The sequence below is a fragment of the Mus musculus genome, chromosome 14 (genome assembly GCF_000001635.26).
Source record: "Mus musculus strain C57BL/6J chromosome 14, GRCm38.p6 C57BL/6J".
Lineage (NCBI taxonomy): Eukaryota > Metazoa > Chordata > Mammalia > Rodentia > Muridae > Mus > Mus musculus.
The window spans coordinates 34,002,982-34,016,927 of NC_000080.6; the positions used below are offsets into that span (position 1 = coordinate 34,002,982).

The window sequence follows — 13,946 nt, forward strand, 5'->3', positions numbered from 1 at the left end:
AGCACTGAGGAGTTGTTGTTCCTCTAGCCTCCCCTTCTCCCCATTCACTGCTCTTTCCCACAGGACCCTCAAAAACCCATCCAGTATCCCACACTGAGCTCACCATCTCTAGTTCGAAACTCAGCTAGGTCTTACTCTTGATTAGGTTCCTCTAATATCCCCAAAACTTCCATGGGCCCCCCATAGCTCACATTGGAAAATCTAAGACCCTTGGTCCTAAAACCTTGTCCCCAAGCTGACTGGCCCTCCCCTGAGTTACACTCACTTACTAGAGTCAGAACACCCATTTTCTTGAAGGCCCTAGTGGCTGTGCTGTACCTAGCCTTTCTTTACTGAAGTTATCTCATTTGCACATTCCACTGGAAACTCCCCTGACCCCATCCTTTCTTTCCTGCATCCTTCTGTGGCTTGTTGCTTGTCCTTTTCTTTTGACCCCACGCACTCTGTAACTAAGTGCTAATTCTTAGTTACCGGTCTCCCTACCCTGCAGGCCTCCAAGCCTGGGGGCTCCTAGAAGATGGATTCTGTCTGTACTACACCTAGTTCTCAGGCAGGAGCAACCAATGCTGCAGGCATCTCCATGGAACAGGTATGCTGCGTCCTCTCTCCTGCTCAGCACACCAGCCTGAGTCTGTGTTCCCTCTATAAGGAACCCTTGCGCCTACCAAATCCAAGAAATATCTCCTCTTTGAGACAGGACATGGCCCCCTCCATCACAAAGGAGCCTGCAGTATCAAGTCGTACTTTGATAACCTCGTCACCATGTCCAGCACAAACTTGTGAACGTGTGGCCAGCCGTACAGCATGTGAGCAGACCTGAAGACAAAGGAGATATCCATCAGTAGATATGGGGTTCCAGTAGACCTGCCCACTTTCTACCTTCCCAGCCTTCCATCAGCTTCCTTCACACCCCTCTGCATCAATAGTGCTGACCATACTAAAACAGCAAGAGAGGTAACTTTCTTCACGGTCAGCAGTGAGGCCAGAAACAGATCCATTTGCTGAAAATGAACAGATCCCATAAAAAGACATTCAGAAGTTCATTAGTGTATCTGGCTGACCATACCAAGGTAGGGACTATGTAGTCTTGAAATAGGGAAGGATCTCGTTTGAAAAAGCCTGAGTGCTTATATGTAGCCTCTCTGGGATCTCCACTTGCCCTTGGTTTTCCATTTCCAGCCCCACGTCTCACTTAATACTACTGTTATAAGAAGTCCTTGTGACCTATAATCCAGACCCAGAAAATGACTCAGGCCTGAGCCAAACATATGTGGATCCTTTTTCATACCTGTGTGCTACTTGCATTCATTTATCATGACATTCACCCATGTCCAAATTCCCTCACATTTCCTAGCATCCACAAGAGAGGCATTTTCTCTGAGAGATGGGCCTTAGCTGCAGTTGGTGAGCTCAAAGGCTATTTTGGACCATCACCTTCTGACTAGCCTACAGAAGTCAGCCATCTTGAGCCAAAAAGGGTTCCTCCAGCAGATGCTGCCAAAAGAGGACAAAAGAAGGCCCAGCCATTTCTGTCATGACATCATATCTCCCAATCCACATGTGAGCTGTGGGGTCTTCCAGCTTTGACTCTCAAATTCTTGATCCCATGTTTTCCCCCCTCTCAGTAAGCCCCTGGAGGGAAAGCAAGCAGGGGAAGAAAGTTGGAAACTTCCAACTCATAAAGCAGGATCCATATCTGACCCACATCCCAGAAATAATGACCTTTGCAATCTCACACACCTTTGTTGGTCTTCACACCAAGGAAGAGACAAGAAGCACTTCCGGTGTGGAGGGGGAGGGGGTGTTGCTCAGCAGTTATCTATACTTTCTGAAATCTGAATGATGGTACGGAGGGAATTTGAAGCCAGCATATCCTCTGGGTTTTGTTGTCTCGTGTGTTTTGAATGCTGTGTGAATCAGGAGACAGGTCCTAATGTTTACCTTCAGTGTGAGCACTGTGCCCATGAATGTGACCTACCTGGAAGTCATGCTTTTATGTGTAATTGTCATTGAGTCAGTCACTTTTCTTGCTGCTGTGACAAAATATCTGGAAAAAAAATAACTTATAGAAAGAAAAGTGTACTTTGGCTCGCAGCCTGAGAGTTCTGTATAACAGAGGGCAAGTCACAGAAGCAGGGACTTAGACCTATTGCATCCATAGTCAAATAGAAAAGAGATGGAAGCAGAGGCCAGCTTGCTGTCCAGCCTGAGACTCCAGCCCATGGAATGATGTTGCCCATAGTTAGGTGGGTCTTCCCACCTCAGTTAACCCAGCATAGAAACTCTCTCATATATGTGTCCAGAAATGTGTCTCCTAAGCAACTCTAGATCCTGTCAAGCTGAAAATGTTAACCATCATAAGTCCACCCCTTGTCACCAAAATACATTACTTTTAACCTGTAACTTCAACCCCTACACCTTTCCTTGCCAGCTCATGGCTATCCCAGACTGCAAAATGTGTTCAGTCTAACTTCAAAACTCCTATAGGTTTTTAACAGTTCCAACACTACTCAAAAGTACAGGTGTGTAATTTTTTCAGAGGCTAAGGCAATGAGCTCCAATAACATTCAAAAGCAAATCACATATTTCTAACATGCACTAGCACAGAGTACGTAAGGATTTGCTCTTGCATAAAGGAGGAATGGTGACACCACAAGAAAAAAGAAAATCAGACTAAAGCAAAGCTAAAACCAAGCAGGGCAAGCATCATTTTCAGCTTCTGGGGTCTTAGAGTCTTGGAATCATCTCCCCTGGGTATTCATGCCCTACTAGCTCTGCCTGCTGTAACACACATTGCCTCTCTTTGGAGTCTAATCCATGTCTGCAGCTTTTCTCAGCATATGCCCCTTGGTTTGGGCATTACCAGCATCCTAGGGTCTTCACTGAAACATAGACTTTGTCTCCTCAGCTTCGTGTACTCTGATCCAGCCACATACTATCTGGACTCAATGGCTTTCTAGAACCAGGGAGACATGGCCCCATGATCCTACTCCCCAAATCTTGTCTCTTTTGTGCCTACAGAATGGTACTACACAAATGATGCAACCAAGTTCTGTTGCTTGGGATGAAAGCTTGCTCCTTTAGACCATAGCTCCATCAGTCTTTATGTGCTGGTCCTAGGTTAGCACTCTACTAAGTGGTTGTTTTCCTGCAGGGAGCTACTTCAGTGGCAATGTCAGTCCAGACTCTCTCTTTTTGATGAATTGGTATTTTCAGAGGACCAGGTTTTGCTGCATAGGGTCTTGCCCTTGGGCATCCTTCCTATTGTTTCAGTACAGAGCAGAAGGTTTTTATTTAAAGATGCTGGTATTTATAATGATGGCTTTCTCAGCACTCATCTTGTGTGCAACTTTATACTTTGTCCTTTCTCCACAAGCCATATTCCTTTTTTATATCTTGTTGCTCGTTTGTTTGTTTTCTGTCACTCATTGGAGACCTGGGTAAGAGCATCAAGCAGGGTGGTACAGCCCACATGCTACTCTATCTTATCTTGAAAATCTTGAAATTTCTTCCACCAAACAAATTAGTCCTTTCCTTAAAAAAAAAACAAAAAACAAAAAAAAAGGTCTCGTGTATCCTAGGCTGTCATCTAGCTTGTCATACAGCTGAGAATGACCTCAAAAGTGTAATCTTACCCCTATTTCCTAAGTGTTGGCATTGTAGGTATGCACCACTGTAGTGGTCATTCCTGGTTGTCAACTTGACTATATTTGGAATGAACTACAATCCAGAATTGGTTGACTCACCAGTGACCCTTATCTGGACGCTTGGAGATTGAAGTTTCTGATCTGGATCTTGGTATGGAGATCTTGAGCCATAGTGGCTATGGATTCCAGAAGATTAAATCTCCGAATTTAAGGTCATTCGGGATTAAAGGTGTGGTGAAACACACCTTTAATCTGGGCTACACCTTTCATCTGGGATTAAAGGTGTGGTGGAACACACCTTTCATCTGGGCTACACCTTCTGCTGGAGACAAGACATTAGAAGAAGGGAGTCTTGCTCCTTCGCCTGCTTGCTGTGTGAGACTGCATAACTGCTAGATCCTTGGACTTCCATTCACATCTGTGACTGAACAATTATTGGGAATTGGGCTGCTGACTGTAAGTCATCAATAAATTCCTTTACTATATAGAGACTATCCATAAGTTCTGTGACTCTAGAGAACCCTGACTAATACAACCACCAAGCCAAGTTCATGCAGTTCTGGGCAAGTCAAGAACTCTATTGAGTGAGCTACATTCCCAGTTCAGCTAAACAATTTTTCTCACTCAAATACTCAGAACAAGTACAATGCAACCATATTCCTTTCCAGAATATGTCATGAGTGACATCTAGCCAGACTGCAGAGTCCTCATCCCTTTCTGAAAGCTAAGGAGCAAAGCATTCACTTTCCTGTATTCAGATCAGCATCCCAGTCTTCCCAACAGCCACTGGAATGACCCATGATGCTCTTTGCTTACAGAATTGTAGAGACCGCCTGGCCTAAATTTCCAAATGCTTTCACATTTTGATTGCATATCAGTTCTAAAATGCTTTAAAAATATTTATGGTCTAAAACTGCACCCCCTCTTCTGGCCCACAACTACAGCTACTTTTCCAGAGACCACAGCAGTACTAGGGACCCCAGGAAAGACACCAACCACTGCCCCAAACACCTAACATTCCTTAAAGCCTACCCAACAACCCCAAACTGCATGTTCATACACACACACACACACACACACACACACACACACACACTACCACCATCAACATCAAAGTATCAGGAATTAACAATCATTGGTCATTAATATTTCTCAACATCAATGGATTCAACTCCCCAATAAAAAGACATAGGCAAACAGAATGGAAGAGAAAGTAGTATCCATTATTCAACTGCATACAAGAAATAAATCACCACAACAAAAATAGACATTACCTCAGAGTAAATGACTGGAAAAAGATTTTCTGAACAAATGGACTTAAGAAGCAAGCTTCTAATAATTAACCAAATAAATCTTTCAACCAAAATTAATCAAAAGAGATGGGGAAGGAGATTTGATACTCATCAAAGGGAAAATCAACTAAGATAATTTCACAATTCTGAACATCTATTCCCCAAATGTAAGGGCACTCACATTTTTAGAAGAAATCTTACTAAAGTTTAAATCAAACACTGAACCCCATACACTAATAGTGGAAGACTTCAACACCCCACTCTCACAAATAGACAGATCATTGAGACAGAAACTAAACAGAAAAATAATGAAACTATCCAACATTGTGAATCAAATGAACCTAACAGACATCTACAGAACCTTACAGGTTGGATAGGGGAAGAGAGTAGGCAGGAGAGAGATAGGGGATTTTTGGATGGGGATAATGAGAGGACAAGATGTAGCTTTCACCCAAACCCAAAGGAATATATTCTCCTTTCAGCATTTTATGGAACCTTCTCCAAAATTGACCACATACTCAATCACAAGGTAAGTCTCAATAGATACAAGAAAATTGAAATACTCCCCCTGTATATATTATAAGACTACTATAGAATAAATCTGGACTTCACCAACAACAGAAACAACAGAAAGCCTACAAACTCATAAAAACTGAATAACTCTCTACTGAATGACCACTGGGTCAAAGAAGAAATAAAGGAATTAAAGACTTTCTAGAATTCAATAAAAATGAATACACGGTGTAACCAAACGTATGGAAAACAATGAAAGCTGCACTAAGAAGAAAAACTTCATAACACAAAGTGCCTTCATAAAGATATTAGAGAGATCTCATACTAGCAACTTAGCACATCTGAAAGCTCTAGAACAAAAAGAAGCAAACACACCAAAGAGGAATAGGTGGCAGGAAATAATCAAACTCTGGGATGAAATCTTTAAAATAGAAACAAAGAGAACAATACAAAGAATCAATGAAACAAAGAGTTCGTTCTTTGAGAAAACCAACCAGGTAAACACACCCTTAGCTAGAGGCAGAGAGAGAATATTCAAATTAACAAAATCAAAAATGAAAAGGGGAACATAACAACAGAAAACAAGGAAATTCAAGGAATCATTGTCTTACTTCAAAAACCTGTTCTCCACAAAATTGGAAAATCTAAAAGAAATGGACAATTTTCTCTGTAGATACCACTTACCAAAGTTGAGTCAAGATCACATAAACAATTTAAATAGACCTATAACCCCTAAGGAAATAGCAGTCATTAAAAGTCTTCCCGCCCCCTAAAAAAGTCCAGGGACAGTTGATTTTAGTGCAGAATTCTACCAGACTTTCAAGGAAAAACTAATACCCATACTCCTCAAATTATTCCACAAAATAGAAACAGAAGAAACATTGTCAAATTAATTTTATGAGGCCACAGTCCCTGATACCCAACCACAGAAAGACTCAACAAAATAAAGAGGATTACAGACCAACTTTTCTCATGAACACTGATGCAAAACTACTCAACAAAACACTCACAAACTGAATCTAATATAACACATCAAAAAGATCATCCACCATCATCAAGTGTAAGGTAGAAAATTTAAGTTTGACCCCCTAGACCAAGTTGGAGCCAAGAAAGAAAAATAGTCCCTGAAGCAGCCTGTTCCGAGAACTGGCTGACCACAGAACAGGTAATTACACAAGCCGGTTCAGTGACCTTGTTCCAGGACCTGGCTGACCACTAAAATCTTGAGAACAATCTTGAGAAGCAGGGAGTTTCCACTTGTGATTTTTAGTGCCCCCTTATGATTTTTCACTAATATTCTCAGTATTTTCCAATAACGCCCTCCCTACCCCCTTGGCTTATAGTTTTTTCCTTCAAATACCCCCTTTCCCAGCTACTTGGGGTCCACAGTCCTCTACCCCTGCGTGGTGTACGACTGTGGGCTCCAGAATGCGCTTGGAATAAAGAGTCCTCTTGAGGTTTGCATCAAGGCCGTTTCTTGTGAGTGATTTGGGGTGTTGCCTCTCCTGAGTCAGAACGTGGGGGAGTCCTCACTTTGTGGGTCTTTCACAAGTAAGCTTAATCCCAGAGATGCAGGGATGGCTCAACATATGAAAAATCTGGTAATCATCATATATATATATATATACACACACACATACACACACACACATACATATATACTGAAAGAAAAAAATATCATCTCATTAGATTCTAAAAAGCCCTTTGACAAAACCCACCTCCCTTTCATGTTAAAAGTCTGGGAGAGATCAGGGATGCAAGGCTGATATAAACTGGAAGTCGAAGTATCCCTGTTTAAAGATGATACGATAAGCATATATAAGTGACCCCAAAATTTCTACCAAGGAACTCCTACAACTGACAAACAACTTCAGTGAAGTGGTGTTGTAGATGGCCCTGGTGTTGATTGTATTTTGTTGTTAGTTCTGCTTTCCCAGGAGGGGTTGTCTAGAATGAGGAATGAGTCACATACTCAGATGACTTCTTTTGAACCATCTCCTAATGAATAAGGAGCCAATCAATGGGCGAGTAGATGGGACTTCTGGGTTGGATAGGGGAAAGGAGTAGGCAGGAGAGAGATGGGGGTTTTTTGGATGGGGATAATGAGGACAAGATGTAGCTACTAGTGTTCCCCGATTTCAATGGCGGATCTGCCAGGATTCAACACCAGAGGCTTTAATTTTAGGCTTTAGATTTAATATGGCTTACAAAATTAGGATTCTAGTTGTTGCGCCCATTGTTGAGTTACCATTGTTTCTGAACTAAGCTTGTGTGGTGTTTTCCTTCACTCAGCGGCTTGACTGGGTTCAAGAGAGAAAGGTACAGAGTCAAAGCATGGTTTTGCCTGATGTGCACTACAAAAGCCTTGGGAGTTTTGAATCATGGAGCTGGCATGGTAGCAACCTGCCAGTGGGAACTTAGCGAACTGGGTGGAGAGATTTTTGGAGCTCTGAATCCGAGAGTCTCCACAAGATAAGAACAGGCTGGCCATTGCCCGCCAGTGCATGACCAGCCTGCCCGCTGGGGCAGAGAGTAGCTGGGTATAAGGTGGGATTGTGCCACTTTTTAAGTATTTCCTGCAACAAAATAGCTACAAAAATAACTCCAAAGAAATCAACAACCCTCCTACATACAAATGATAAATGGCAGAGAAAGAATACAGGGGAACAACACCCTTTACAAGCCACAAATAATATACAATATCTTGGTGTAACTCTAACCAAACAAGTGAAAGACATATATAAGAACTCCAAGGCTTTGAAGAAAGAAATCAGAAAAGATATCAGAAGATGGAAAGATCTTGCATGCTCATGAAGTGGTAGGATTAACATAGTAAAAATGGCCATCTTACTGAAAATAACCTGCAGATTCAACATAATTTCCATCAAAATCCCAACACAATTCTTTATAGACCTTGAAAAAAACAATACTCGACTTCATATGGAAAAACAAAACACCCAGGATATCTGAAACGATCCTGTACAATAAAGAACTTGTGGAGGCATCACCATCCCTGATTTCAAACTGGACTACAGAGCAATCGTAATAAAAACAAAAACAAAAACATGGTATTGGCCTAAAAACGGGTTGTTCAATGGAACCAAAGACTCAGAAGTAAATCCACACATCTATGGACACTTGATTTTTGACAAACAAGCCAAAATTATACAATGGAAAAATAAAGTATCTTCAACAAACTGGATGTCTGCATGTAAAAAGATGTAAATAGTTCCATATCTATCATCCTGCAAAAACTCAAGTCCAAGTAGCTCAAAGACCTCAACATAAAGCCAAATACACTAAATCTGATAGAAGACAAAGTACAGAGTAGCTTGAATGAATTGGCACAGGAGACAACTTCTTGAAGAGAACACCAACATCTCAGGAACTAAGATCAACAGTTAACAAACAGGACTTCTTGAAACTGAAAACCCTCTGTAAGGCAAAGGACACTGTCAATAGTACAAAACCGCAGGCTATTGAATGGGAAAGGATTTTCACCAACTGCACATTTGACGGAGGGATGATATCCAAAATACATAAAGAATTCAAGAAACTAGACATTAACAAACCAAATAATCTAATTTAAAATGGGAGAATAAACAGAGAACTTTCAATTGAAGAATTTCGAATGGTTGAGAAGCACTTACAGAAATGTTCAACATCCTTAGTCATCAAGGAAATACAAATCAAAACAACTCTGAGATCCCATCTTATACCCTGTCAGAATAACTAAAATGAAAACCACAAAAATTCCAGCTCATGGTGATGAGGATGTGGATCAAGGGGAACACTCCCCCATTGCTGGTGGGAGTGTAAACTTGTACAGCTTTTTAGAAATCAATATGGCGGTTTCTCAGAAAATTGGGAATAGATCTACCCCACAATCCAGCTATACCACTCTGTACCCAAAAGAAGCTCCATGATCCCACAAGGACACTTGCTCAACTATGCTCAAAAAAGCTGTATTCATGAAGCCAGCAACTGGAAAAAACCAAGATGTCCCTCAACCAAAGAATGGATAAAGAAAATTTGGTGCACTACACAATGGAGCATTACGGTTGAAAACATGATCTCATGAAATTTTGCCTTCAAATGGGTAGAACTATAAAAGATAATCCTGAGTGAGGTGACCAAAACCCATAAAGACAAATGTTTTAGGTACTCACTTATAAGTAGATATTAGCCATAAAGGATAAGCATGTTACAATCTACAGATCTAGAGAAGCTAAGTAACAAAGGGGGCTCAAGGGGAAAACATGAATGTCACTGTGAAGAGAATATGGATCCAGAGTGGATGGGGAGAGAGATCTGGAGGCAGGGTGGGGATGGGAACAACAGAGCAAAGATAAAGCTCCAAAGGGAAGAGCCAGCTTTTACAGTATTCTAACCAAGTATGGGTGAATCTGTAACTTTCTCCAAATCCTATGTCCTGCTCATTGCTCTTGTATACCCCATCTCAACTGTTTAGTAACTAAGCTTTGACTCTGAAAATAACACAGACTAAAGTGACAGACAGCTCCTTTTCCCTAACAGGAGGTGACAAGGCTTTCTGTTTTTGTCCTTCCATAAAGTGTGCCTTCCCACAAATATTCACAGAGACCCAGAATATCCACCCTACTCTCAAACTCGAAGTTTTCAATTTGAGATTATATTGAAGGAGGATCTGGATTCCAGAACTCAAGACAAAATGAGGGTTAAGGACAAAGCGAAGAAAGACCACAGGGGCCTAGAGCTTCCAAAACATTGCCCCATCTGTGGCAATTCTTAAATTCTTAGGGCTAACTCTTAAATGGAACGTGGTCACCAGGCATGTGAAGGTGTCTTTGGTGCTAAAATCTGAGGCCAAAACATTACAGTGATATAACCATGATGGAGGGAAGGAGCTGAGACAGTCTTTCAGGAAAAGCAGCAAGCTATGAGAAGGCTGAATGTTCTTTCTCCCTAGTTATCAGTTGATAGGTGATCTATAAACCTCAAACAGAAACAGACAGTACTTAGTGTAGTCCTGTTAGTACAAGCAAGGCCATAATATCAATAGAAAAAACTCTAGCACACTGCATGTGACTGCCTTGAGGGAGTGGAATCAGAAGTACAGAATTTGACAGGCACCTTGAGTTGTGATACTCATTATACTGTCAAACATTAAATACGCTCTCAGTCACTTGTAAACTAGCAGGTCATGCAAGTGAGCATGGCACATTACTAAGTTGCATAATTAATGATATTTCACACCCCCTACCTGTACAGGCCCACAGCCCTTTCCATCCATCACAAAGAAGGGCTTATTCTGTCTTCTTCCCCACAGTGGGGTGCTAGTGAAGTAGGTGGGACACAATGCAACAGGAAGACAGATAAAAGGACCACTCTATGGAAGAACTGGCTCAAGAGGCTCTCATCCCCACAGCCCTACCAGGGCCCATCCCCCACCTGGTCTTGATACCCAAGGGGGAATACCAACATCAGCAGTGATAATTGTGACAAGATGTACCCAATTTTCGGAGGTTCCTGGGCAGAATGGAGAAAAGATTTCTCTTTGAATGGCTAGGGAGGCTCCCTAAGTTGCTGGCCTGATTTAGAAGTTAGGGGCTAGACTCATGTCCCTTCACCTACCAGTGTTCAAGAAAAATGAGAGAAATGAGAAGATCCAAGCTTGAAATAATGAACAGAGCAAGTCTAAGAACCCTGGTCTTGTCACCAGCAAATGCCTTGCTCACCTTGCCAACCTAAGAGTGCCCTCCAAGAGAGAAGCACCAGGCTTCTCTGCAGCCCAAGGTGTTTGAAGATGCAAGCATTTTGGGGAGTCCAGACAGGACTTCCCCAACCTTCTGCTCTGGTTGAGTGAGCAGAAAATCTGGCCCTAGCCTACCAGGAAGTGCAGAGAAAGGAGTCCAGGCTATCTCTCCCAGCCTGCTCCACAACATCCTCCTCCCCTTAAAAGCCAAGAAGGGCCTCAGAACTAGCCCAGGCTACCCAGAGGCACACTGAAGCAAACTCAGCCTGGGACTGTCTTTGGACCTTCCCGTAGGAAAAAGAAGTTGACTGACTAGAGTAGCCCAGCTGGGCAAGTTGGTAACAGTAATCTCTGCAGAGCCCCTTGAATGGGCTGCAGATATGGCTAAGGACTGAGATCCTAATAGTCAATGGACTGGAGGACAATGAAACCCAGATGCAGGCAAGATACTATAGACAAAGCCATCAAGAAGCCCTGTCGTGGCCTCCTTGACTTCAGGAAGTAAGTCAATCACAGAGGCTGGGTTTTCACCACCATGGCCCCTACAGAGGCTGGGCCTTCAGTGTCCCCATAAGGAAAAGTGACTCACTTATCCAGAACAAAGTAGATGTCAGGAGTGGCCTGGCATGGTTCTTGAGCCGAATTTCTTTGGTGCCACATATGCTTTGGGTTCTGGTCTTCATAGGAGAAAGTTCTGGGGTCCAAACCAAGTCCGTGGTAGTTTTTCCAGTCATGGTACTGGTACAGGAAGTCCTCTGTCCTAAGCAGTGATGGAAGTAGCATCAGCAGGAAAATCACAGAGTGAGGAACCTGGGGACGGCAGCTCAGCATTTTCTTGGTAGTCTCTGTGACCCCTCTTAATGTAAGGTCCCAGGCAGGCTGATCACAGACCACCTCTGATCTCTTTCTCTGGTGCTTCTGCCCACACTTAGCAATAGCCCTTTTGTTCTCTGACTAAAGCCCTCTGCTACTTTTCACTTAGAGCATAGGCACTGGGGGTGTAGTTAGCTGCTCTGGGGTATCTCACTGCCTACATAGCCCTTCCCCCAACACCCTGGGGTTATGATGGACAGGAAGGTTGACATGGTGACTTTATGACCTGCCCCTCTGCTCAATGTCCTGCATGCCAGCAGTGCCAAGTGGCAGTTACAGTACCTTTGGTGTCAGATAAGGCCTTCTTGTCCCTTACCTCGCCACTGAATCCAGACATTTTGTTCACTGAGATGGTGTTTCAAAGTGGCCAAGATCACGGGTCACTTTGAAATATGTAAGGAAGTCCAGGTGGGAAATCGGAAGCTATTTGTGGGTCCTGAAGCCAGCTAGGCAATGACAAGTCTAGAAGTGGTGGAGATGACAGGTTCCTGCCACCATCTTCTGTGATCAGTCTAATCATCCACTGCTGTGTGACAAGCCACTCAACCTTGGTGACTTAACCATTTTACTGTATTTGAAGGGTTAGACTCTCAGGAAAGAAACAGTAGGAGAGCTTTCAAGATGGGGCTCTTTGGGAAGGCCTGAACAGAGAGGTGGAACTCGGAATTGCATAGAGGCTTTCTCAGAGATAACTGGGCTAAAGTTCATCTCTGGCTTGGACCCCCACTGTATTTCTTGGTTTTGAGTCAGGAGAACTGTAATATGCCGATGGGCAGTACACCAGATTTTAAAGCACCATCCGTTCAACATACTCTGTCATTTCAAATAATTCCTGAAACAGAACAAATGAAAGTCCACCACCAATCCAATGCAGTGTGCTGTAAGGCACTTGTACATTAAATGCATTAGAAGATCTATTTTAGGTTTATTAAGAACGATTTTATCAGGTTTGCTTTCGGGCACATAAAACAAAGAAGACAAAACTAATCAGGGTACTTCTAAATCTGTTTGCACTCAGTTGGAAAGCTCTGAACCCCTTTGAAATGCATGTGTCTCCCCACACTACATCCCCTCTGACACCACAAGTGATGTGATATGATGTAGCCAGGTAATTGTGGTCCAAGCCAATGCATAATCCTCTGGGAGCCCGGGGGCTATGTCCTTTCTTCTCTCTGCTGCAGGATCTCTGACCCACAGGCATGGGTGATGTCATAAAGGGCTCCACATTTTGACCTTCACCCCTGTAGATACTCTCAAAGCTCTGAGCCTCCATCAGAAAAGCCAACACATTTTGATGCCACCACGCAGTGAGGAGGCCCAAGTCATTACATATCACAGTGCAAAGGTTCCACAACTAGCCCCAGCTGAGTGTTCGGAGCCCTCCAGTCCAGGCACCACAGGAGACAGTGAAGAAGCTTCCAGATCACTTCGCGGTCTCCACCACACAAGCCCCACCTTGTGATGATGTCTTTCCAGAAGTCCTGTTGTAGGGACTCTCTCATGCCATCCTCTCCAAGGGTCCGACCCATGGAATTTGGGAGCATAATAACAGTTCTGTTGAGTCACCAAGATTGGGCAGCTTGTCACATGGCACTGGTGACTGGACTGTTCCCATTCACAGAAGATGCTGTTGGCAGCACAGAACCCCCATCCCTCTCTAGACCCTGCTATTGCCTGGTTGACTTGAGGGCCCACAATTGGCCTTCTACTTCCTATAATGGCTTCCTTGTCCTCCATGATCTGGTAATTTTCCTACCTCTGTTACCTTCTTAGAGAAAAAAAAAATTGCCTGGGTTCCTCGAGGTGGCCCTTAAGGACCTCTGTAAAGAGCTATGATGAGGGACAAGGGGACATTCTCTGAAACCTCTGCAAAGGTCCTATGAGTGC

The 13,946-nt window shown here is 43.1% G+C and overlaps 2 protein-coding genes across 6 annotated transcripts in view; one reads left to right on the forward strand and one right to left on the reverse strand.

The window, feature by feature from the left end:
* The window catches only part of Gm30083 (predicted gene, 30083), a 28,487-nt gene extending 14,565 nt beyond the window's left edge, over nt 1–13,922 (reverse strand). The window contains exons 1-3 of one of the 5 annotated variants that reach the window (XM_006519765.3): nt 12,376–13,922; nt 11,776–11,941; nt 745–816 (exon numbers count right to left, since the gene is read on the reverse strand). In XM_006519765.3, coding sequence (XP_006519828.1) covers nt 745–816; nt 11,776–11,846 — 143 coding nt within the window. In that variant the 5' untranslated portion in view covers nt 11,847–11,941; nt 12,376–13,922. Of the gene's footprint in view, nt 1–744; nt 817–10,694; nt 10,745–11,775; nt 12,324–12,375 lie in introns of those variants that run through there. The other 4 variants (NM_001374166.1, XR_003951017.1, NM_001374165.1 and 1 more) reach the window with 4 other exon arrangements.
* The window catches only part of Gm5460 (predicted gene 5460), a 30,820-nt gene continuing 30,187 nt past the window's right edge, over nt 13,314–13,946 (forward strand). The window contains exon 1 of the mRNA XM_006519209.4: nt 13,314–13,802. Within this exon, the coding sequence (XP_006519272.1) occupies nt 13,777–13,802 (26 nt within the window). The 5' untranslated portion in view covers nt 13,314–13,776. The remainder of the gene's footprint in view (nt 13,803–13,946) is intronic.